General features: G+C 55.7%; 2 protein-coding genes across 2 annotated transcripts; one reads left to right on the top strand and one right to left on the bottom strand.

Moving 5' to 3' along the window:
* Positions 1-2,233: 2,233 nt before the first annotated feature.
* Positions 2,234-10,078, top strand: TRIP6 (thyroid hormone receptor interactor 6). Its single transcript, XM_063301681.1, has 10 exons — positions 2,234-2,297; positions 3,753-3,968; positions 5,244-5,356; positions 5,840-5,962; positions 6,066-6,713; positions 7,422-7,512; positions 7,848-8,017; positions 8,558-8,736; positions 8,958-9,078; positions 9,235-10,078. Exons 2-10 carry the CDS (start codon positions 3,764-3,766, stop codon positions 9,364-9,366), a joined length of 1,782 nt encoding a protein of 593 aa, XP_063157751.1. The 5' UTR covers positions 2,234-2,297; positions 3,753-3,763; the 3' UTR covers positions 9,367-10,078.
* A 930-nt stretch (positions 10,079-11,008) lies between these two features.
* On the bottom strand, positions 11,009-17,080 carry LOC134495976 (thialysine N-epsilon-acetyltransferase-like). Its single transcript, XM_063301687.1, has 6 exons — positions 16,968-17,080; positions 15,909-15,960; positions 14,551-14,634; positions 12,991-13,089; positions 12,115-12,155; positions 11,009-11,195 (listed from the first exon to the last, which is right to left on the bottom strand). Exons 1-6 carry the CDS (start codon positions 17,028-17,030, stop codon positions 11,025-11,027), a joined length of 510 nt encoding a protein of 169 aa, XP_063157757.1. The 5' UTR covers positions 17,031-17,080; the 3' UTR covers positions 11,009-11,024.
* Positions 17,081-20,367: the final 3,287 nt, after the last annotated feature.

Genomic DNA, 20,367 nt, shown 5'->3' with positions numbered 1-20,367 from the left:
GACCGAGGGCAAGGTGGATGGATGATGTTCTAGAGGTGACGGACTCGTCCCTGGGGGAGCTGGGGGTGTTGACGACCGACAGGAAGCTCTGGCCTGGGCTGGTCCGTGAAGTCACAAAGAGTCGGAAGCGACTGAATGAATAAACAACAAACCGCCTTCATTCGATGACTCCTGCCTGCTTGCCTACCAGACGATCAAGCCGGCCTGGGGGTGGGGGGGGGGCAGTCAGTTGGCCATCTGAACACGCCTAAACCCCGCACCCACAAGGGACTTCCTTGCTTCCAGCCCAAACTTGGTTTTGGTCCCAGGCCTGGGGTTGATGTTTATTATTTATTTAATGGCCCCCGTTTTATTTGGTTGAGTTTGTTGTTTATTAGATCGGTTTAGTCTGGGCTGTCTGTTTGATCTCACGTTTTTAGCTGTTTTTGTTTTTTTCTTAGGTTTGCACGCTGCCCAGAGTCCATAGGATTTGGGTGGGCAATACATTTCTCTTATTATTATTATTGTTGGAGGAATGCAGCTGGAGCAGGCCAACCGGGACTGAAAACTCGGGATCCATTTTCCAACCACGGCCAACCCTGGGGGAACTCCTGGCCCTGTTCTCAGCAGCTGACATTCAGGGGTACACTGCTCCTGAACATGGAGGCCCCATTCTCAGTGATCACAGAACTGCCTTGCTGGGTTAGGCCAAAATGGTAGTGTGCTGGGTCCCCCTAGAAGCCAGGCTTCTTAGAGGGGTGCATGCACGTGCGGGTCCATGTGCAGAGTCCAGCAGATATACCCCGCCCCCCAAAATGGAGTCTGAAAGCGGGGGACGGAGATCTTTCAGCCACAGAGCACTGGGGGCAGGGAAGCTTTGCCAATCTGGATCAGCAACAACGACCGCAGCGCTCTGCCAATTCGGAGCTTGCATGCTATTTAGAGTTCAGATTTCACAGAGCCAGAAGGGCGTGGTGGGTGTTGGTGCGCGCACTCTCTGGGCAAGCAGAAACCCCAGAGAAGGCGACTGCAGACAGAGAGGCTGCCTCTGAACCCAAGGAGAGTTCGCCGGGGCAGTGCCATGTGGCAGGGGAACAGGCGTCAGGGATCTGAGCCCATGCCCTTCTCCAGAGCGTGGCGGGGCCCTCCTTCACCTTCTCTGGTGACCCAGTGGGTGCAGTAACCACTATGCAACACCATTAGTCCCATGGGCAGGAGGTGAGGCAGCGGGGACACCGACGACACGACAACGCCTCGGGCTTAGATCTCTGAGTGTCTGTTAAAAGGCTGAGCTCCTGCCAAGAGCGATAAGGAAGGCATTCAACTGATAAGGCCGCGAACGCGCCCATGTGCAGGGCCATGCGCTCAGACGGATCATGAGAAGGGCCAGAGCATAAGCGAGCATGATTGGGCTCCAAGCCCCTTTAAATCTCCCAATTCAGAGTTACGGTGGTCTTCCGGCACTCTGCGCATGCCCGGATTCCAAGCTACGCGCCTGATCTCAGCCTGAAGACCCAGGATCTGGGGGAGGGAGGAGGATCAGAACTTCCCCAGGGGGGAGAAAAGGAGGGTCCAACCCCCCTTGCAAATTTGCCCTCCATCCTGGGGGTGGGTTAGAAATGACCCCCTTGTGGATCCGACAGAGCAAAGACAGATTCCAGACACACAAACGCACACGCACACGCACACGCAGGCAGGCAGCAGCTTGCAGGGTGATGAAACAAAGCGGGTGGCACACCCTGCCCCCTCTCGCCCGTGCAATTCGGCCTCGGTCCCCCAAGGGCGGTGCCAGTGGGGTTTGGGAGAAACAGCCGTGCATCTCGCCCCCCCCCGCCAGCACCTCTCCCGGCCGCCCCCCCTCCGCCCCCAGGATCCCAGGATCCGCAGCTGGGGGTCCAGGTCCGAGGGGACTGGCGGGGACCCCCGCCACCAGCCCAGCCTGCCCCGGCGGGAAGGCGCGCATCTTCTCCCGGAGCCCGGCCGGACCCAAGAAGGGGCCCAGCGCAGTTCTCCCCGCAGAGCGAGACTTCATCCCCTAGGTTTTGGCCACGCTGGGCTGGGGAGCATGGGCACTATAGTCCCACCTGTGGAGAGCGCCAGGTGGGGCGCGGAGAGCCGGCGGGCGCCCCTCCCCCCACCCGCGCCCCCGCGGCCGCCCCCCGCCCACCCCCCCACCGGAAGTGGCAGGAATTCCCAGGCTCCACGTGACGCCGTGGAATGCGGTGACGTCACCCGGGGGTCCATTAGGAGAAGTTTCCTTGCGGCGTCCGGCGGGGAAAGTCGCGGGGGAAGCGTCCGCGCGGGCGCCGCCGGAGCAGGTGAGGCGGGGGCAGCGCCGGGGGCTTCGGCCGCGCCCCTCGGGGCAGGACCTGCCGCCGCCGCCGCCGCCGCCGCCGCCGCCTCGGGGCGGGGGGCTTAGCCCGCCTCGGGAGGGGGCTGCTGCCGTCGAGCCCGCTGCCTCGCTCCAGCTGGGCCGGGAGGGGGCCGCCCCCCGGCCCGCACCGAGCCCCCCGGGAGGGATGGGGCGGGGCCGCGGGGCGGGAGCGCGGCCGGGGGCGCAGCCAGGCGGAAGGACCGGCTGCCTCCGAGCACGTGCAGAGTGCCCCGCGCCCCGTCTGAACGCCGGGCGAGCCGTGCAGCCCTTGCCGCTGTCTGCGCCGCGGAGCCCGGACTGGCGGCCGAGGACCCGGACCGGCGCGCCTGGAGGGCGACGGGTTGGGGAAGGCTGCCTGGCAGCGTCGGGGCGGCAGGGGCGCTGCTTGGAGGGCGCTCGCGATCCGAGCCGCGCCGCCCGGTGGTCGAGCCGTCCCCGGCTGCATCCGCGCGGGATCGCGGCGCTCCGTGGGCTCAGGTGTACTTTGCCCGATGGTGTCGTGCCAGACGTGACGTCCCCGTGGCACACGCCGGAGGTCTGCAAAGCCGTGGTTAATTGGAACAGGGTTTACTGCGGTGTTTGTCAACCTCGGCAACTTTAAGACTTCAGCTCCCGGCTGGCCGGGGAATCCTGGGAGTTGAAGTCCACCCATCTTAAAGTTGCCAAGTTTGAAAAACACCGATTTACTGAATTAACTCGGTTGCCTGAGCTGGCACCGTGCGCGGGGCCAAACCCTACCTTGGCTAGGTTACAAAGCAGCTTGTCTAGTCCTAAGGGAACCCAGACCTCGTCTTGGTAAACCATGATTTGTGGCTTCATGTGCAGATGAATGCCAGGAATTGTAGCTTGTTTGTCAAATCACAGTTAAGGAAACCATAGCATGAAACAATGTGTGAATCCATTTTGTGGAACATTTTGATTGACTTTTTTCAGATGGAGCTGGGGCTGCACCAAAGTGGGGGGAGGTTACCCCAGATTTGCAAAGCCAGGGTGGCCTTTGTGTGAATCTGGCAGGGTGAGGGGGTAACTTCGTGTCTGCAGATTACTCCCAATTATGGATTCACACAAAGCCTTGTGGCTTATTGAATCTTTAGGGCTTGGGTGATATTTAAATTCATGGTAAAAATATGGTTTGCTTTAAGGCAGTAAAATTGTTTGAAGTCATGGCTTGATAATGGCTTACCACGATGGGTAAAATATGGCGTGTGGTTTGTTTGCAGCTTTGGGGCCTATCCATGATATGGGGGTTCAGCTTAAACTCTTAATTGATTCACATACTGGTGCAAATTAGGGCTTCCGAAAAAGGGGGGGAAATTAGGGATTGGCCAGGAAAGCGCAGCTATTCTGGTCCATTCAAATGTTGACCTGAATTTTTGGCTCTGCCCCTCCCCAAATCTAGCTTCCCTCGGCATGTCCGGCCCCACCTGGCTGCCCCCAAAGCACGTGGGGGTCCTGGGGCAGCCGGACATCACCATTTCTGCTCCAGCCGTCTGCAAGGCCCAGAAGAGCTTTGCCTCGGTCCCTGCGGCCCCCAGACCCACCCACCGATCTCAGCAGACCAATGGAGCAATGAGCTCAGCGGGGCCCCCTTCCCGGGACCAGCCCCCTCTGCCAGGTAATCTCAGGAGCCGTGTGTATTTCGGGAAGGCCCTTCTGCAGAAAGGGATGCACTTCGGGGCGGGGGGGGGCTCTGATGGAGCCTGGTTTTGCTCCTTCTCCACTGACCAGTGTTCCAAAATGCTGCTGACAACCCTGTGAGGTAGGCTCCTAGTTGCTCCTTTATCAAGGAGAAGTCAGGGCAGGGGGAACAGGCCCGCAGGAAGCTGAGAATGGGGGTCCCCCTTCAACCGCTGGCCTGTAGCTGCGAGAAGCATCGGTCGAGGGAGGCAAGCCTGTCCCGGTCTCCAAGGCAGTGGGACTTCCCTGCGCCGGAAGGTAAACTTCCCTGCTCTGAACTGCAGGAACAACGCCAGCTGTGGCATGAGAGTTGCATGTCTGGTGGGGCCGCGCATCACTGGGGTGCTACGAATTGCTCGGGGAGGGGCTGAGCTCGCAGGGAGATGCTCTCAGGTCTTCTTTCGCTCCCCCCCTGCAGGGACAAACTCTGCATCGGGATTCGTGCAGCGTGCTACGCCCAGTTGAAGCACAGGGCTAGGAAGCTGGGGTTCACTGTGTTTGGGGAACTCCACCATTCTCTTTACAAGGCTGGTGAACTAGGCCCTTGTGTGAAGGGAGCACCATACTTGCGTTCTGTTGACCCAGGTTTAAGCTTAAGCGACTCAGCCTCTGCCCTTGACGTGTTGGGGAACCAGGCCCTCATATGTGCCCAGAACAGTCCCCGTGGCTTTGGGCACAGCCTGTGAACGTGATGTGAGCATACCAGTCATGTCTCCATCCATTTAGCGACCGTTTGAAGTCACGGTTCTTGCACTTACGACCACCGCAGCGTCCCCTGCGATCACGTGATCAAAATTTGTGACCTCTCGGGGTGCTTCCGACAAGCAGAGTCAATGGGGGAAGCTGCATTCGCTTAACGGTCGCAGCAAAAATGGTCATACAATTGGGTGCGGCTCACTTAATGACCGCCTCGCTTAGTGATGGAAGTTCCGGTCCCAACTGTGGTTGTAAGTCGAGGACTGCCTCTACTGTCTTGTGTGCACCCCATCAATGTGTTTTTTGTGTTTTTTTTCTACTGCCCGTTTTTGGGTATTGTAAAATCCCAAGCAGGCTTCTGGGTCTCATTTTACTACAGTTCCCAGCAGGCCTTGCCACTGGGTGGGCAGGCAGGGGGGTCTGGGAGTTGTAGTTCATAACAGTTAGAGGGCCCAGGATCCCGCCCTCGGCCCTCCCCTGGGCTTGAAGCGCTCCCCTGCTTCCCTCTCTCCACCAGGCCCCACATTGCTTCCTCAGGACGCTGCTGTGGAGACCCCCTACTCCTCCGCAGGCGAGCGAGGATCCAGGGGCTCCTGGGGCAGTGCCTCACTGCCTGGCTACCCCCTGCAGGTAAGAGAGCCCGGGGTTGGAGGGAGACCCCGCCAGGCTTGGTGTGGTCTGGGCAGTGCTGCTGGGGGGAGGCAGCCCCAGGCCTGGGGACCTGGCTTTGGGGATGTGGGGCAGGGGCAAGCGCTGCTCTTCTCCAACCTGGTGCCCTCCGGCACGCTTGAGAATGCAACTCCCAGAGCCCTTGCCAGCATCCAGGGGCATTCTGGGGGTTGCGGTCCCACCAGGCCTGGGAGGGGCTGGACAGGGAAGCCAACTTCTCCCTACCTCTGTTTGCATTACAATTCAGCCCTGTTACGCCTCAGCCTTCTGCAACAGCAGGGCAGGCTGAGGTTCAACAGGGGCAGCCCTTCTGGCCCGGAGGGTAGCACGGGGGGAGGAACCCTCCCATTACAGAAGCCCAGATCAGCCCGGCACGGGTCTGCTGACTTCCTCCGACCCGGAGGGCCCCCCCACCTTGCCTTCCCTCCCCATTTGTCCCTCCAGCAGGGGGACTCCCCGGAGCAGGGACAGGTTCTCGGCCCCACCAGCATCGACATCCAGATAGACTCTCTCACCAGCATGTTGGCAGATATGGAGAGCAGTCAACACCGCCGGGGCGAGCGACCGGTGAGGAAGCCGGAGGGCTGGGGGACGGCGAGGGGCGCATGTGCATGCACATCCCCCATCTGCCCTGGCTGGACCCTGACCGGGGTTACCCACTTTATTGCAGAGCACGGAACCCCTGCCATATCCGGCTCTTCCGCTGCAGCCTGGCGCCCCCAGACCCAGCCTCCCTGGCAGCTTCTTGCCCTCCAAGCCTGAGGCCAAAGGGCTGCCCTATGGCGGTCCGCCAGCCTCTGGGTCTGCTTATCCTGCTGCCCCGGTGCTGCCCTGCCAGTACGGCCCGCCTGGCCTGGGGGATTCCTACGGGTACCACCGGGGGCCCCCGGCACCCAAGCCGTACCCTCAGCCGATGCCGGCCTCGTATGCCACGGCGTCCTCCTCGGCTGGGCCCCCCTTCAGCGTCCAGGTGAAGGTGGCCAAGCCGGTGGTGGGCCACAACCAGCCCAGGCGCAGGGCCGAGCCGGCCTACGGCCCCCCCTCCCCCCGGCTGGGGTATGGGATGAAGCCTCCCCCGCAGCACGCCTCCGAGCCGGGGTCCCGGGCCCGCCCCCACGAGGCCGAGCCTTGGTATCCGGAGCCACCCTCCTATGGCCGGAGGCTGGGCGAGGGGGAATTCTACACCGGCCCTGCAGGGCAGGCCAGGCTGGGGGCGCCGCTGGGCCAGTTCCAGGCCGGATTGGCGAAAGCTGGGAAGGACGAGTTGGCTGTGCCCCAGGTTCCCTCCAGCAGTGGGGGGCTGAGGTTTCCGCATCAGGTAACATTCGCTGTTGTTGGGGATGGGGAAGGAGAGGGCGGGGGGGTTGTTCCTGGGAAGGGGCTTCAGAGCAAGGTTTTCCCCTCCAGCTGACACTCCCTGGACGTTGCAGGTCAGGTGGACCAGGGTGTAGCAAGAGGCTTTCTGCAACATTGTGTAGGCAGGACAGAGGGGAGGTTCTGAGACCCATAACGCCAGTGGGGGTCCCGGAAGCCCATTCCAGGCCAGGGTGATCCCTCTTGAGGGCGTCCTGCTCTTCTTGGCAACCCACGGGTGGGAGGATATTGTAATGGCATGTGGGGGTGACCTTGGGAGACGGGGAAGAGACGCTGCCGAGGGAACGGTCAGGTAAGAGGGGGCCGACCCCGCAGCGGCATAAAGGGCGGAGAAAGAGGCTCAGAAGGGACCCTCCCCGGTTTCTCGGGCTGTAAAGGAGGCGGAGGGAGAATTATACTTCCAGACTTGCCAGATTCTGTCAATGTAGCCTTACAATAAAGTAGAATTAGCTCATCTGGTCTTGTTTCCTGCCTGGTCTGCCTGGGAAGGCTGACAGATATGACCCAGATGGTCAATACATATTTATTTGTTGCATAAATTCCCCCATGCTGGGGGAAGTTGCTGGCAGAGAAGGGGATAGTATTCTGCCCATGCTCAGGAGCTGTCCAGAAGGGACGGCCATTTCTCCAGTCTTCCCTCTCTTTCCCGCAGCCTCCCCCATGCCGCCCAGAAGAGGAGTTAGATCGGCTTACGAAGAAACTTATCTACGACTTGAACAATCCTCCAACTGCAGAATATTTTGGTGGGTTTCTGAACCTTAGAATTTAGTTTAGTTTAGTTTTTTAAATACAGAGGGGGCCGCCGGGTGGGGTGTTTGAAATGGAGCCTCCGTGTTCAGGAGCAGTCTATCTTGAAATGCAGCTGCTGGGCAGCGTAGCAATGAGGGAGCTCTGCTTGGCTTCCTCTCCTGCTGTTTGAGATGCCGCCTGGTCCTTCTGATTCGGAAGCGGGGGGAGGCGGGCGCTTGGTCCAGCTCAGCTCTGGTGCATGGAGGGGTGGAATTTTTGAGCCGGTTCTTGCGTGTTTCCTGTTGTTATGTAAAAATCAAGCTCTTGCTCCTGACCCGCATGCATGCAGGCCGCTGCGCTCAGTGCGGGGAGAACGTGGTGGGCGACGGCACGGGTTGCGTGGCCATGGACCAAGTCTTCCACGTCGAGTGCTTCACTTGTGCCACCTGCCGCTGCCACCTCCGGGGACAGCCGTTCTATGCCATCGACCGCCGGTCCTACTGTGAATCCTGCTATATTGTGAGTGAGCAGGGCTAGGAAGCGGGTGCAAGGGGTTCAAAGGAGCCTGGGGGCCCCAGATTTCAGCCGCTTGCTTCTAACTCAGTGTTTTTCAAACTTGGCAACTTGAAGGTGGGTGGACTTCAACTCCCAGAATTCCCCAGCCAGCTATGCTGGGAGTTGAAGTCCACCCACCTTCAAGTTGCCAAGTTTGAAAAACACTGCTCTGCCACTTCGAGTTTGGCGCCCCCTGGTGTCTAATCTGGGGACTGTGGCTTTGGGGAAGAGTCCGCAGGGCAGGAAGGCCGCCCTGTTTCCCCTGATCCTCCCTCTCTGTCCCAAAATGGGAAGCAGCTTCCTGGGAAACTGGCAAACTGATGTGCTTGCCAAGTCCCCGCTGTCCCGTGAGGCAAGTGGCTTCAGACGAGTCAAACAAGCGAGCCAAGCCACGGATGCAGACAGGACTGCAGGATCCTGGGATCTGGTAGTCACTTGGCAAGAGAGAGGAGAGCATGCGTTTTTTTCTTTTAATCTAACTCCCCGGCCCCTCGCCCCCGCCAGGTGACCCTGGAGAAGTGTTCCATGTGCTCAAAGCCCATCATGGATCGGATCCTGCGGGCCATGGGCAAGGCCTACCACCCCCAGTGCTTCACCTGCGTCGTCTGCCACCGCTGCCTGGACGGCATCCCCTTCACGGTCGACGCCACCAGCCAGATCCACTGCATCGAAGATTTCCACCGGTGAGGCCAGGACTCCCATCCGTTCGGGCTCAGCGGGTGGCACGGGGGGCCGAAAGGGCATCCTTTGCTCTGCCCAGCGCCAGCTGCACCTGCCATCATCCCCAGCCAGCAGGGCAGGCATGCTGCTGGCTGGAGAGGATGGGAGCCAGGGGCCCAAATCATCTGGGAGGTGCCAGGCGCGGAAAGGCCGCTGCCATGTCTATTCCCCCCCGTCTCCGTAGGAAATTTGCCCCCCGATGTTCCGTGTGCGGAAATGCCATCATGCCCGAGCCGGGGCAGGAGGAGACCGTGAGGATCGTGGCCCTCGACCGCAGCTTTCACATCAGCTGCTACAAATGCGAGGTGAGTGATGGGCCGGCCCTCCTCGGGGTCCGGAAGGGAGGTGCAAGCAGGGACAGAGATGCCCCCGGGGTGGACGGGCGAGGGAGGGCTTGGCCTCTTTGTGAACCACACTGAGTGTTGCACCTGGTTTTCCTTTTCTCCCCCCCGCCCCCCCAGGAGTGTGGGCTGCTGCTCTCTTCTGAAGGGGAGGGCCGAGGCTGCTACCCCCTGGACGGCCATATTCTCTGCAAGAACTGCAGTGCGCGGCGGATCCAAGATCTCTCCTCCAAGATCACCACCGACTGCTGATGGGGGGTACCTCGGCCTCCTTCCCCTGGGGGTGCCCTGGGTTGGGGCCTCGTGGGCTGCTTGACTTTGCACCGCCTTTCTGGTGCCCCCTTCCAAGAAAAGATCTCATCGCTCTAATGCAGTGTTTCTCCGCCTTGGCGGCTTGAAGATGCGCGGACTTCAACTCCCAGAATTCCCCGGCCAGCAAAGCCAAGGCGGAGAAACACTGCCCTAATGCCTTTTTCTATCATTTTAGCAGCTTCCCAGCTCGGGGGTGGGGGGTGGAGGCATCATGGCCCCTTTGCTTTGCTCGGTCCAGCTCTTGACTCTGAATCTGCTGCTGCGCTTTCCAAAGTCACCCGAAATAGGTTTAGGCCTGTCATTCAGCCTGCCCCAGCCAGGGCAGACCACAACTCCCATCATCCTCAGCTAGCATGGCTGTTCTGCGTGGCCCCTGGAAGCAGGTGTCGCACCCTCTCTGTCCCAGAATATACTTGAATGGACTCCCACGCCCATCAGCGCTGAGGGCTCTCACCCCCGTAAGCTGGCCTTGCCTGGGCTAGGGGCAACGCGCACCGAAGACCCCCGGCTACATCTTCCACTGTCCCGTTTTGGAGCGAAACCCTTTTCCTCTTTTCCAAAACAGACTTTGGTGTCCAAGTGCCTTCTTTCCAGCCTAGCTTATTTTTATTATTATTTTTATATAAAACTGTTCCTATTTTTCTGCCACCTCCTTCCCGTCAGGCGCGCACCTCTTTCTGAAATTGAATTAAAGATATGCCCCATTTCAATCTCCGTTTGCTGCTTGGTGGAGGGGGGGGAGTCTGACTCATGGGGGGCGCCATGTCTTTTGGGACTGTCCGGAAGTGTCTGTCTATGGCGAGACCCGCAGAAATTGGCAATTCATAAGCAGCCAACCTCAATCTAATGACCTTCCACTGCTCTGGGATTGTAACTCCCATCATCCCGAACCGTGACGCTAATAAAACGTTGTGGACTAGTAACTTGGGAGGGAGGAGAAGCACTCTTAATTCTTGTACGGGTGGCCGCACATTTATGCTGTGCCCAGCGACAGCTGAGAAATCAAAAGCTGCCCCAAATAAATAAATAAATCAGGAACACCTTTTCCAACTCAGAGATTTTATTAAAAAGCAGACGCCAAATGTCACCTTCACTTTTTAAAGGTATATTATTTGGTGTGGGGGGGGACAACTAGTCTTCTGTTTAGGTGAGTACAATGTTAAATGTTGGGGCTAGGTTTAAAACAACAAAAATGTGATCCACCCTGAGAGCAGGGGGTATGGGGCTGAACCCAGCTTCAGAACCCAGATTTCTGAAGCTCTGGCCAATTGGCTGCAAATTCTACAATCAAGTACGTGATTCGAGTAGCATCCAAACCGGAAAATATTTGTTCATTTTATTTAATGCCTATTCCAGTGTTCCTCAACCTTGGCCCCTTGAAGACGTGTGGACTTCAACTCCCAGAATTCCCCAGCCAGCATGGCGACTTTAGGGTTAGGGTTAGGGTTAGGGTTAGGGTTAGGCTGGCTGGCTGGGGAATTCTGGGAGTTGAAGTCCACACGTCTTCAAGGGGCCAAGGTTGAGGAACACTGGCCTAGAGGCCTTTCCGACCTCAGCGTTGGTCTGGAGTAGTCGGGCTGAGTTTGGGGTGGGGGCGCTCACAGCCCCTGGACGAGCCCTTGCAAGGCCTCTTTGCCAAACTCCATGCAGTGCCAGTCTTCTGACAGGGTGGTGTCGTGCGCTCCAAGCCGCAGGTAGAACTCCTTTGCCCTCCGATTCCCCTCCATCGTGGTGAATTTCATCCCTGTGCAGCCGGCAGCGAGTGCCTCCTGCAAGGCCAGAGGAAAGGATGTGGGCCGTTTGGTTGCCAAAGGGATGCCCGGCTCGAGGGTGGCATTGCTAAACCAGAGCCCAGCTTCCCACGGTGGGTCTGTGCGATAAGGAAATTGGCTGGTCCCCTCTGGGTTCCCCAGCTGGTGGACTACTGCTGAAGCTGCAGGCTCCGTTATCCTTATCTGGTCCAACAGGAGCAGGAAGCCGCCTCGGTGCTCCTTTATTCAACCCCCACCCTCACCCCTCTTTAAGGGCTTCCCACCAATGGTTCTTCATGTGTGTTTTGGCCACTAGGTCCTTCTCTAAGTGAGGTGAGCAAGGACTTCTAAAGAGGCCAATCCATCTGTTACTGCATGGGGACCACCTCTCATTTTGGCTGCAGCAGTTAACAGCCTTCTGCAATCTGACATCCTCCAGACTCCAATGCCCATCATCCTCAGTCGGGTGGATTGATGAAAAATGATTGACGCCAGAGAGCTAGCCTGGATCTCAGCAAAGTCCAGATCACAGCAAGGCCCGCCTGAATCCACATTTCGTTTCTCGCGGTGACCAGCCAGGTGTTTCTGGGGTGCTCGCAAGTAGGAGATGGAGGTGGTCCCCTCCCCCAAAACCCTCCCCCTGCAGCCAGTATTTGGGGGCTTCTGCCCCCCAACCCAGAGGTAACATGGGGTCCTCCAGGCCAATAAGGCAGACCTGTCCTCCAGGGATGAACCTCAACCCCTTGGAAAGCCCTCAAAATTGATGGCCATCTCTGCGTCCTGCGGCAGTGCGTTCCACAGGTTGTTCATGCCCTGGGTGATGATGGGCCTCCTTCTGGGACAACAATGCCACATTTGGGGAAGTCCTGAAAAGGTAAACACCAGCCTGGAATGCCTTTGCCACAGAGAACCTGGGAGGGTTAAGTTCAGAACTTACTTCTGCAACTTTGGCCAGTAACTGCTTTCCAACTCCTTTATCTGGTGAGAAGAAACCACAATGAAGTCAGTGCGTTGCACCAAAAGTGCCTTCCCAATTAGATTTTAAAAAAACCAATAACTGCAACATTTTGCAGCCGTATTCTTGGGGGACACTGGATTTTGCTCAGAGTGAACCTTGGTCTAGCTCAGTGTGTTCTTCAAACTTGGTGACTTTCAGATGGGTGGACTTCACCTCCCAGAATTCCCCAGCCAGCATGGGAAGTTGAAGGCCACACACATTAAAGCTGCTGAGATTGAGAAATACTTCTATAGGCATTTCCCCCAAAAGTCAGAGAAGTTAAGTTTTACTGCCCTCTTTCTGCTCACACACCCACACCCTTCACTGACAGAGCAAGTCTCTCCAATTGGCAAACCAAATAAATCCTACTACAGGTAGTCCTCGACTTACGACCCTCAATTTAGCGACCATTTGAAGTTACAACAGCGCTGAAAAAAGTGACTTCAGACCAGTCCTCGCTCTTTTGACCATTGCTGCTTCCCCACAGTCACATGATCAAACTTTGGGTGCTCGGCAACTGGCTTGTACTTACGACAGTTGCAGTGTCGCGGGGTCATGTGATGACCATTTGTGACCATCCCAGGGAGCTTCCGACAAGCAAAGTCGATGGGGGAAGCCGCATTCGCTTAATGACCGTGGCAAAAAAGGTTGTAAAATCAGGTGCAACTCACTTAACAACTGCCTCACTTAGCAACAGAAGTTCCAGTCCCAACTGTGGTTGTAAGTCGAGGACTACCTTGAATCAGATTGGTAACGCTCGTAAAAACTGGTTTTTAAAAGCTGTGGATGTGCAGGACAACGCCTGCTCTCACTCACCTCTAAATTCTGATACCACGTATAGGTTTTCCAGGTAAATCATTCTTCCGTGATTGACGCTGTATCCCATGAAGTACAAAGCGTAGCCAGCCGGGCGCCCTGCGTTGGCAGCACAGCAATGCCACTAGTTGGTATCGAGAGCCACAATGCTGCATTCAGTCAATGAGTGCGGGGAAGGGGGACGAAGACAGGAATACCGGTGCAAAAGCTCATTCTCTGAGCCCAAGCTATCCGTGGTGCATTATTTATTTATTTGTTTGTTTATTATTCAGATTTAATTGCCGCCCATCTCCCCCCAGAGAGGGACTCTGGGCGGTTTACAATAAAATCAAACTACAGCCATAAACGTTAAAATCTCATAAAAATCAAACACATTACAATTATAAAATGCAGTAAGTAAATCTAAAATCCAAGAGGCTATAAAATTCCAAGCTGGTGGGAGGGGCTCTAGGGTGCGAGCCACCCCAAAAAACGATTACCCACTTTCCCGCCCCATCTCCCGCCTAATCTCGCTCGAGGTCAGGGACCGCTCTTTGATCACACAGGCGTTGCGATACTGGTGCGTCACCAATATTCCACGGGGCCAATGTTCTCTGCAGAGCGCAAGAGAAGTTGGGCGTCATTTTTTCCCCGTCTTTTAATCAAATCCAGTTGCAGGTAGTCCTCGCTTAACAACCACAATTGGGACCGGAATTTCAGTTGCTAAGCGAAATGGTCATTAAGTGAATGACCCGATTTTATGACCTTTTTTGCAGCAGGCGATAAATGAATCAGGCAGTTCCCCATTGATTTTGCTTGCCGGAAGCTGGCTGGGAAGGTCAAAAATGGCGATCACACGATCATGAGACACTGTCAGGGTTGTAAATGCAAACTGGTTGCCAAGCGCCTGAATTGTGATCATGTGATTGTGGGAACACGGCGATGGTTGTAAGTGTGAGGACCAGCCACAAGTCAGTTCAGCACCGTCGTAAGTCCGAACCATCGCTAAACAAATGGTTGTTAAGTGAGGACTACCTGTAAATAGCTAAGTTGCCAGCAGGAATAGAAATTTTAAGAAGAGGTGTGGTGGCCATCTGTCAGAGATATTGTAGAAGAATATCTACCAGAACAGCCCAGGAAGCTAAGGCCTTTCTCTTCTGGATTTCTTGATAGGAAGGTGAAGGGAATCAGTATTGCGCCTGCGTTTTTCCCCCTGGAGTGGGCCCCCCTCTCCTTCACCAGCAACATCCATAACATCGAGCAGTGGGCTGGACTAAATGATCTCTAAGGTCCCACCCAACCCTTACATTCTACATTTCAATGATTCATAACCCTGATACTCCTCTTGTAGGACCACATTCTATGCCTCTGATGAAGGAGACTTTGATACACTAACATTAATGGTTTAATACAGTGTTTCTCAACCTGGGCAACTTTAAGATGTGCGGACTTCAACTCCCAGAATTCTGGGAGTTGAAGTCCGCACATCTTAAAGTTGCCCAGGTTGAGAAACACTGCTTTAATAAAGTGTTAGTCCGCTAGGCTGCACAAGTCGGGGCGGTGGGATGGCCTGTTTTTTACCTTGTTTGCCTGTGTTTTCTGGGGGCAGTTCAGCCAGAAGACATTTGAAGAAGGGCTCTTTGCCGAAGCCGTCTGCCTTCAGATCTGGGATGGGGACGGGGAGGAGGAACCAGAGGACACTTGCTTTGAGCGCAGTCTCGTTCCCACAAGGGAAACACACACGAATAATGACTGTGGCTCAGCGCTCGAGCAGCTCACAACATTTCAGGAAACCGAACGCGCTCGTGAGCCGGCTCCAGCACCCCCCCACCCCCCACCTGAAATTCCCCAGGGAGGGTGGGCATCTTCATGACAGGAGCCAAATTTAGTGTTTATTTATTTTCCTTTTATCCTGCCTTTATTATTATTTTTTATAAATATCTCAAGGCGGCGAACATTCCCAATACTCCTTCCTCCTCCTATTTTCCCCCCAACAACAACCCTGTGAGGTGGGCTGGGCTGAGAGAAGAGGGGCTGGCCCAAGGTCACCCAGCCGGCTTTCGTGCCTAAGGCGGGACTAGAACTCACTGCCTCCTGGTTTCTAGCCCGTCGCCTTAGCCACTAGACCCAACTGGCTCACAGCCCGCAGTTGGTGCCAGCTGGCTTCGCTCTTGGGCACTGCCAGCCTGGCCAAGAGAGTTGGGTCGCAGAGGGCGGGGGTGACTCAACTGGGGTGTGGGAGAGAGAGCACATCCCCATTGTCTTGCAGATGGGCACCGGATCACCCGTTTACAGCCCAAGCCGCCTCTTCCTCCTCCTGGGCTGATGGGGCAGAGAGGGGGCGGCCGCCTCCCCTGCCCTTGCCAGGTGCCCCAAAGCGGAGAGATGGAGAATGCTCCTGCCCCAGGGGAAGGGGCCCCGGCTTTTGGCTTTTTCCTCAGGGCCCAGGTGGACGGGGGTGGCCCCAAGCGGGCTGGGTGCGCTGCAAGAAGACAGGGGCCTCCTTTGCAAAGGCTGGGCCTTTAGCAAACAACTTCTATTTTTTGTTAATTGTTGTTTTGATCTAATATTTAACGCCACCCAGAATCGTTTCGAATTGGGTGGCTTTACAAATCCAATAAATTTTAAATTAAATTAAATTAAATTAAATTAAATTAAATTAAATTAAATTAAATTAAATTAAATTAAATTAAATTAAATTAAATTAAATTAAGCCCAAGGCCAGAGGGGGGCTCTGTGCTGATGCCCTTTGCCACTCAGATCCTGCACACACATACCCCTCCTTCAACCCCCCCCCCCCCGCCCAGCCCCTTGCCTCTGCTCCATAGGGAAGGGCCAGCAGCAGGGAATGTTAATGGGCGGGTGGGGTGGGGTGGGACAGGGAGGCAGACCAGCAACCTTGAGCTCCACAAACAAAGGATCTGATAACCAGTCCTTACCTTCTGCATTTATAATGACTTCATGCAACAGGTTATGATATGTGGCGATTTCCTGGGGAAAAACAGACCTGATGTTGTGAAGCTGCGGAGGAGCCTCGGGGGCACCTGATGCCGTTTTCAAGCCCCAAGTGCGTCAGGGGTACCCGAGGGAAGATGTGCTGCTTGAAGAGCTATGCAAGGGGAAGCCCCCTGGGGATGTGTCTTTCTTCCTTGCTCTTGGTGGGTCACTCAGTATAATGGGGGATCTAGCCCAGCCTTTCTCGACCTTCTGACCCTGGAGGAACCCTGGAAAGATTTTCCAGGCCTTGGGGAACCCCTGCACATTCAGGCTCAAATATAGGCCGGAAGTTACAAAATAATTATATTCATTTCCTGGGTAGGCCCGTACAGATGCATTCATGGTGTTCTTAAACTGAAAATAATGAAGGAAACTTCTTTGTTGTGAAGTTGCCCAAATTTGAAATAACTTTTTAAATCAATCGTGATCTCCCAGGGAACCCCTGGTGGCCTCTCGTGGAACCTGAGGGTGCCACGGAACCCTGGTTGAGCAACCCTGATCTGGGAGAATGGTTTTTTTTGCAAGGTACTTAATCAAACTGCGCGACTGGGTGCCACCTGATGCAGTGACAGTCACCCACCTGGAGAGGTCTGACAGTGGAGCGGGCGCCCTCAGAGAGAAGGGCGCTTTCAGTGGCTGCTAATCCAGACTCTATTCCCTATTTTCCCCGTTGCCAGAAAACGTCGGCAAGAGGCTGTCCTGCTTCTTACGGCTCCGCACGGGTTTAGGGAAGGGGGGCTCCGTCGGCTTGATCCAGCTCTCTTCCCTAAATCTGGAACTGTTTCAGAGCCAAGCAGGGGCCAGCTTGCCAACCTTTGTTTTGGAACACCATCAGCCCATTCAGAAAGCGTTTCGCTCCTCACGCAAACGGGAGCAATAATCAAGAGTGGAAGGTTCCTCTCAGCAGGTGCACAGCGCAGTTCCTTTGCTGGCTCCGAGAACAGGCAAAATCCGGGGTCCCCGGCCAGCCTGGTTTTGAATCCTGGCTGCAGGCGCCTCACCTTTATGTAGCTCATGATTTGTTCACAGTCGCTGCTGGTGGCTGGTCGGATGTGACACTCCATGCTTTCCGGCTGGGGCGCAGCTCCAAACTCCCACTGGCTGACAGGGCAGGGCCCTTTTATACCCACCTGCCCTCTGCGGCCCTCCCCACCAGAGCAGCACTTCCCAATCAGAGGGCTGTGGAGGGCCAGATGGAGATCACATGAAAAAAGGCGTGGGGAAACATGCTTCCCATCGCCCGTTCCCTGGATGTAAGACCAGAAGCTGCAGTGGGTGCCTCTCCCTGCCGCCTTGCCACCTGGCAATCCTGGGTTGGGTGGGGCCTCAGCCCAGCCGACTCACGGCAAGACTCCGATGCAGGCACAGCAGCCATGCCCAGGGACCACCCGGCCTGCAGATTCGCACCAGGTCAAGGAACGCAGTGGCAGACGGTTCCACGGCCCTCCGACAGGTCACTGCTTGAGGAAATTGCTCTCCATGCGTGGCTTGGTGTTAAACCATTTTATTTGTTTGTTTGTTTGTTTGTTCATTCATTCAATTTATATTGCTGCCCGTCTCAAACCTGTGACTCTGGGCAGCTAAACCATGATTTGAGCACACACAGGGATTGACTGGGTTCACTCAGGAGGCCGAGTGCGAACCAGAAAGTTTGAGAAGCTGAAATCCAACGTTCTGGAGTTTGCACCCCGGGACCGGGGCCACCTATCAGACTGTGCTATCGTTCACTGATTACACCTGTTGGCTGAGCTCACCAAAGCCCTCATTAACCCTGGTTTACAACCCCTAATGGCTAGGCATTCCATCACCCTGCCCCCCCACCCCCACCCACTGTAAAAGGCAATGCATTGATCCTGCCAACTCATTTCCACATATCCAAGGCAGGATTTGGGCCAAACGTACACATTCGAGCGGTCTGGAGGACCTGATATCCCCACAGATCGGAGAATCAGCCTTTGGACTCCAGGCCGGCGGTCACGGCCTCCTTGAGGGAGGGGATGCTCTGTTCCGCAGAACCATCAGCGATTTTGCAATGGGCCTGAGGACCACGGGCGCCTGCCATGGAAGGGGGGGACCCTAAAAAGGTATCCTCCATCATGGATTTGGCCTGAAGAAGGAGCACAGCAGCAGAAGACCCACGCTTACGGGGCGCCTGCTTTGCAAGAAAAGGGGGACCCCAAACAGTGGGAAAACAAAGATTTTGGTAGGCGGGGAGGGCTACAAGGCCGGCGATCCTAGGGATCTGATTGGCTGGCCGGTTTGGGGAAGCTGCAGGTCCTTGTCCGGGTACCCGGGACTATTTCTGCGGTTTGGCGAAACGGCCCTTCCAGGAGCCATTGTGGGCAGAACGTTGAGACAATGGGGGGCGTGTCCCTGACGGAGGATGGAACGTTGGGGATTCTCGCCTGGTTACAGGCAGTCCTCGCTTAATGACCACAACTGGGACCAGAATTTCAGTTGCTAAGCAAAGCGGTCATTAAGCAAATCCGACCTGATTTTACAACCTTTTTTGCAGTGGCTGTTAAGTGAAAGACCATGGGCATTAAGCGAATCACACGGTCGTTAAACAAATCACACTGTTCCCCATTGATTTTCCTTGCCAGAAGCCAGCCAGGAAGGTCTCAAATGGCTACCATGTGACCACAGGACACTGCAATGGTCATAAATGCGAACCAGTTGGCAAGCACCCAAATCATGGTCACATGACCACAGGGATGCCGCGACAGTCTTAAGTGTGAGGACCGGTCATGAATTGGTTTTTCAGCACTGACATAAATCTGAACTGTCACTAAAAGAATGGTTATTAAGTGAGGACAACCTGTACTATGTTGCAACTCCCTTGCGGTTAGGGCTGCGCCTGTGCCAGGCTCCCAATGTTCCTCGGTTAGATGGGACTGCAGGGGGTGTCATCTGGGGGCAGGGACGGTCAGTTTGGGTCTGACAGGGACTAGGCAAAGAGGTGAACTGGGCTTGACCCCGGTCACGTCCAAAAGACAGTGGGGGTGGGGGCAGCGGAAGGGGAAAGGTGCAGCCCCCATTTTGTCTGTCAGATTTATTTTCTCCACAACATCCTCCCTGGTTAACAAGAGCTTGGTCCCTAAGAAATGCAGGGCATCAATGGAATACATAAAGAAATAAATGCATTTACCCTGTAAATAGCCTTTCTGTTCTGTTGCCGACTGTTTTGCTTCCAGGGTTCAACCTGTAGCTAGTTTGCAGGCCACCCTAAATTGGGATGGGTTGGCTGTGCCACAGTGCCGGATTTTCAGACTGCAGGAAGGACGCTTTGCATAAACCACAGTGCCGTCACGTTCTCGGCTGGGAACAGACAAAGCAGCCACCTTTGGGCTTAGCACTCTCATGGGGCATTGAAAGTGAGAACACTCCTTCCGTTATTGTCCCCACTTTCGGAAAACAGGGCTTGTTGAGAAATCAAAACCCCGTGTGGTCTTTCCCCCGTGAAAGGGTGTCAGATGGAAACGTGCGCACACAAAGCACACAGAGTTAAAGATGTGAAAACAGGCGTTCTTTTGCAATAAGAAAAATCCCCTTTTAATTTTGGGATTTGACATCTTTGTGAAGCCAATGGGAGGGTTCCTGTGTCAGAAATAGAGAAAGCTGGCGAACGTATATATGTGAACAGCAGTGCAGTTTGGTAAATAGAGTCTGGACTTAATGGGGCAGGGGGAAGGGTTGTTCTAGCTTTGCTACATCTCCCCTTTCCTCCTGTCCCCCCAACCCACTCAGCGTTTTTCTCTTGAGGTCAGCTGGGGGGCTGCGATCCGCTGAAGCCTCTTGCAATCTTGCGGTCAGAAGCAGGAAGCTGAAGAGCTCATGCGGAAGAGCGTGTTTCACTCAACAGCGTCCCCAGTTTGGGGTTCGGTTAGAAAGACCATCACGTTGTCCCCCCAAAGTCACTTTTTTGTTTTGATGTCGGCTGGACATCCTCTGTGGTCTTGCAGGAAGCCGGACAGCTTGGGGGCTTTGAGAAATGGGAATGGGGGGATTGGAGCATTTTGGCCTTCATCTGCCATCCCAAGAATGCTCTGTTGGATTGGGTTCAAACTATTGGCAGCCCACAACGGAATCCGTTTAATAAGTCAATAAATCCCCCCCAGGGTGGCAAAAATCAGTTGCCGGGCTCTGCCCCATCCAACAGAGCACACTTGGGATGGGCAGATGTTGGTCCGGTTTCCCCAAAACACATTGCCCCCTCGTAGGCTGGCCTGGCAGGGACACGCTTAGCCCCTGGGTGCAAAGGAGCCAGAATTTATCGGTTCCGTTCACACCTTACGCTAGACTTAGGGCTTTGCAAGGTGACGGCCTCATTGCCATTTAAATCTGGGGGCTGACCCGTTTGGGGAGCAGAGCCCCCAGGGTCAGAGGCAGTCTACCCTTGCG

The sequence above is a fragment of the Candoia aspera genome, chromosome 4, assembly GCF_035149785.1.
Source record: "Candoia aspera isolate rCanAsp1 chromosome 4, rCanAsp1.hap2, whole genome shotgun sequence".
Lineage (NCBI taxonomy): Eukaryota > Metazoa > Chordata > Lepidosauria > Squamata > Boidae > Candoia > Candoia aspera.
This window is presented reverse-complemented; position numbering and strand designations above follow the sequence as displayed.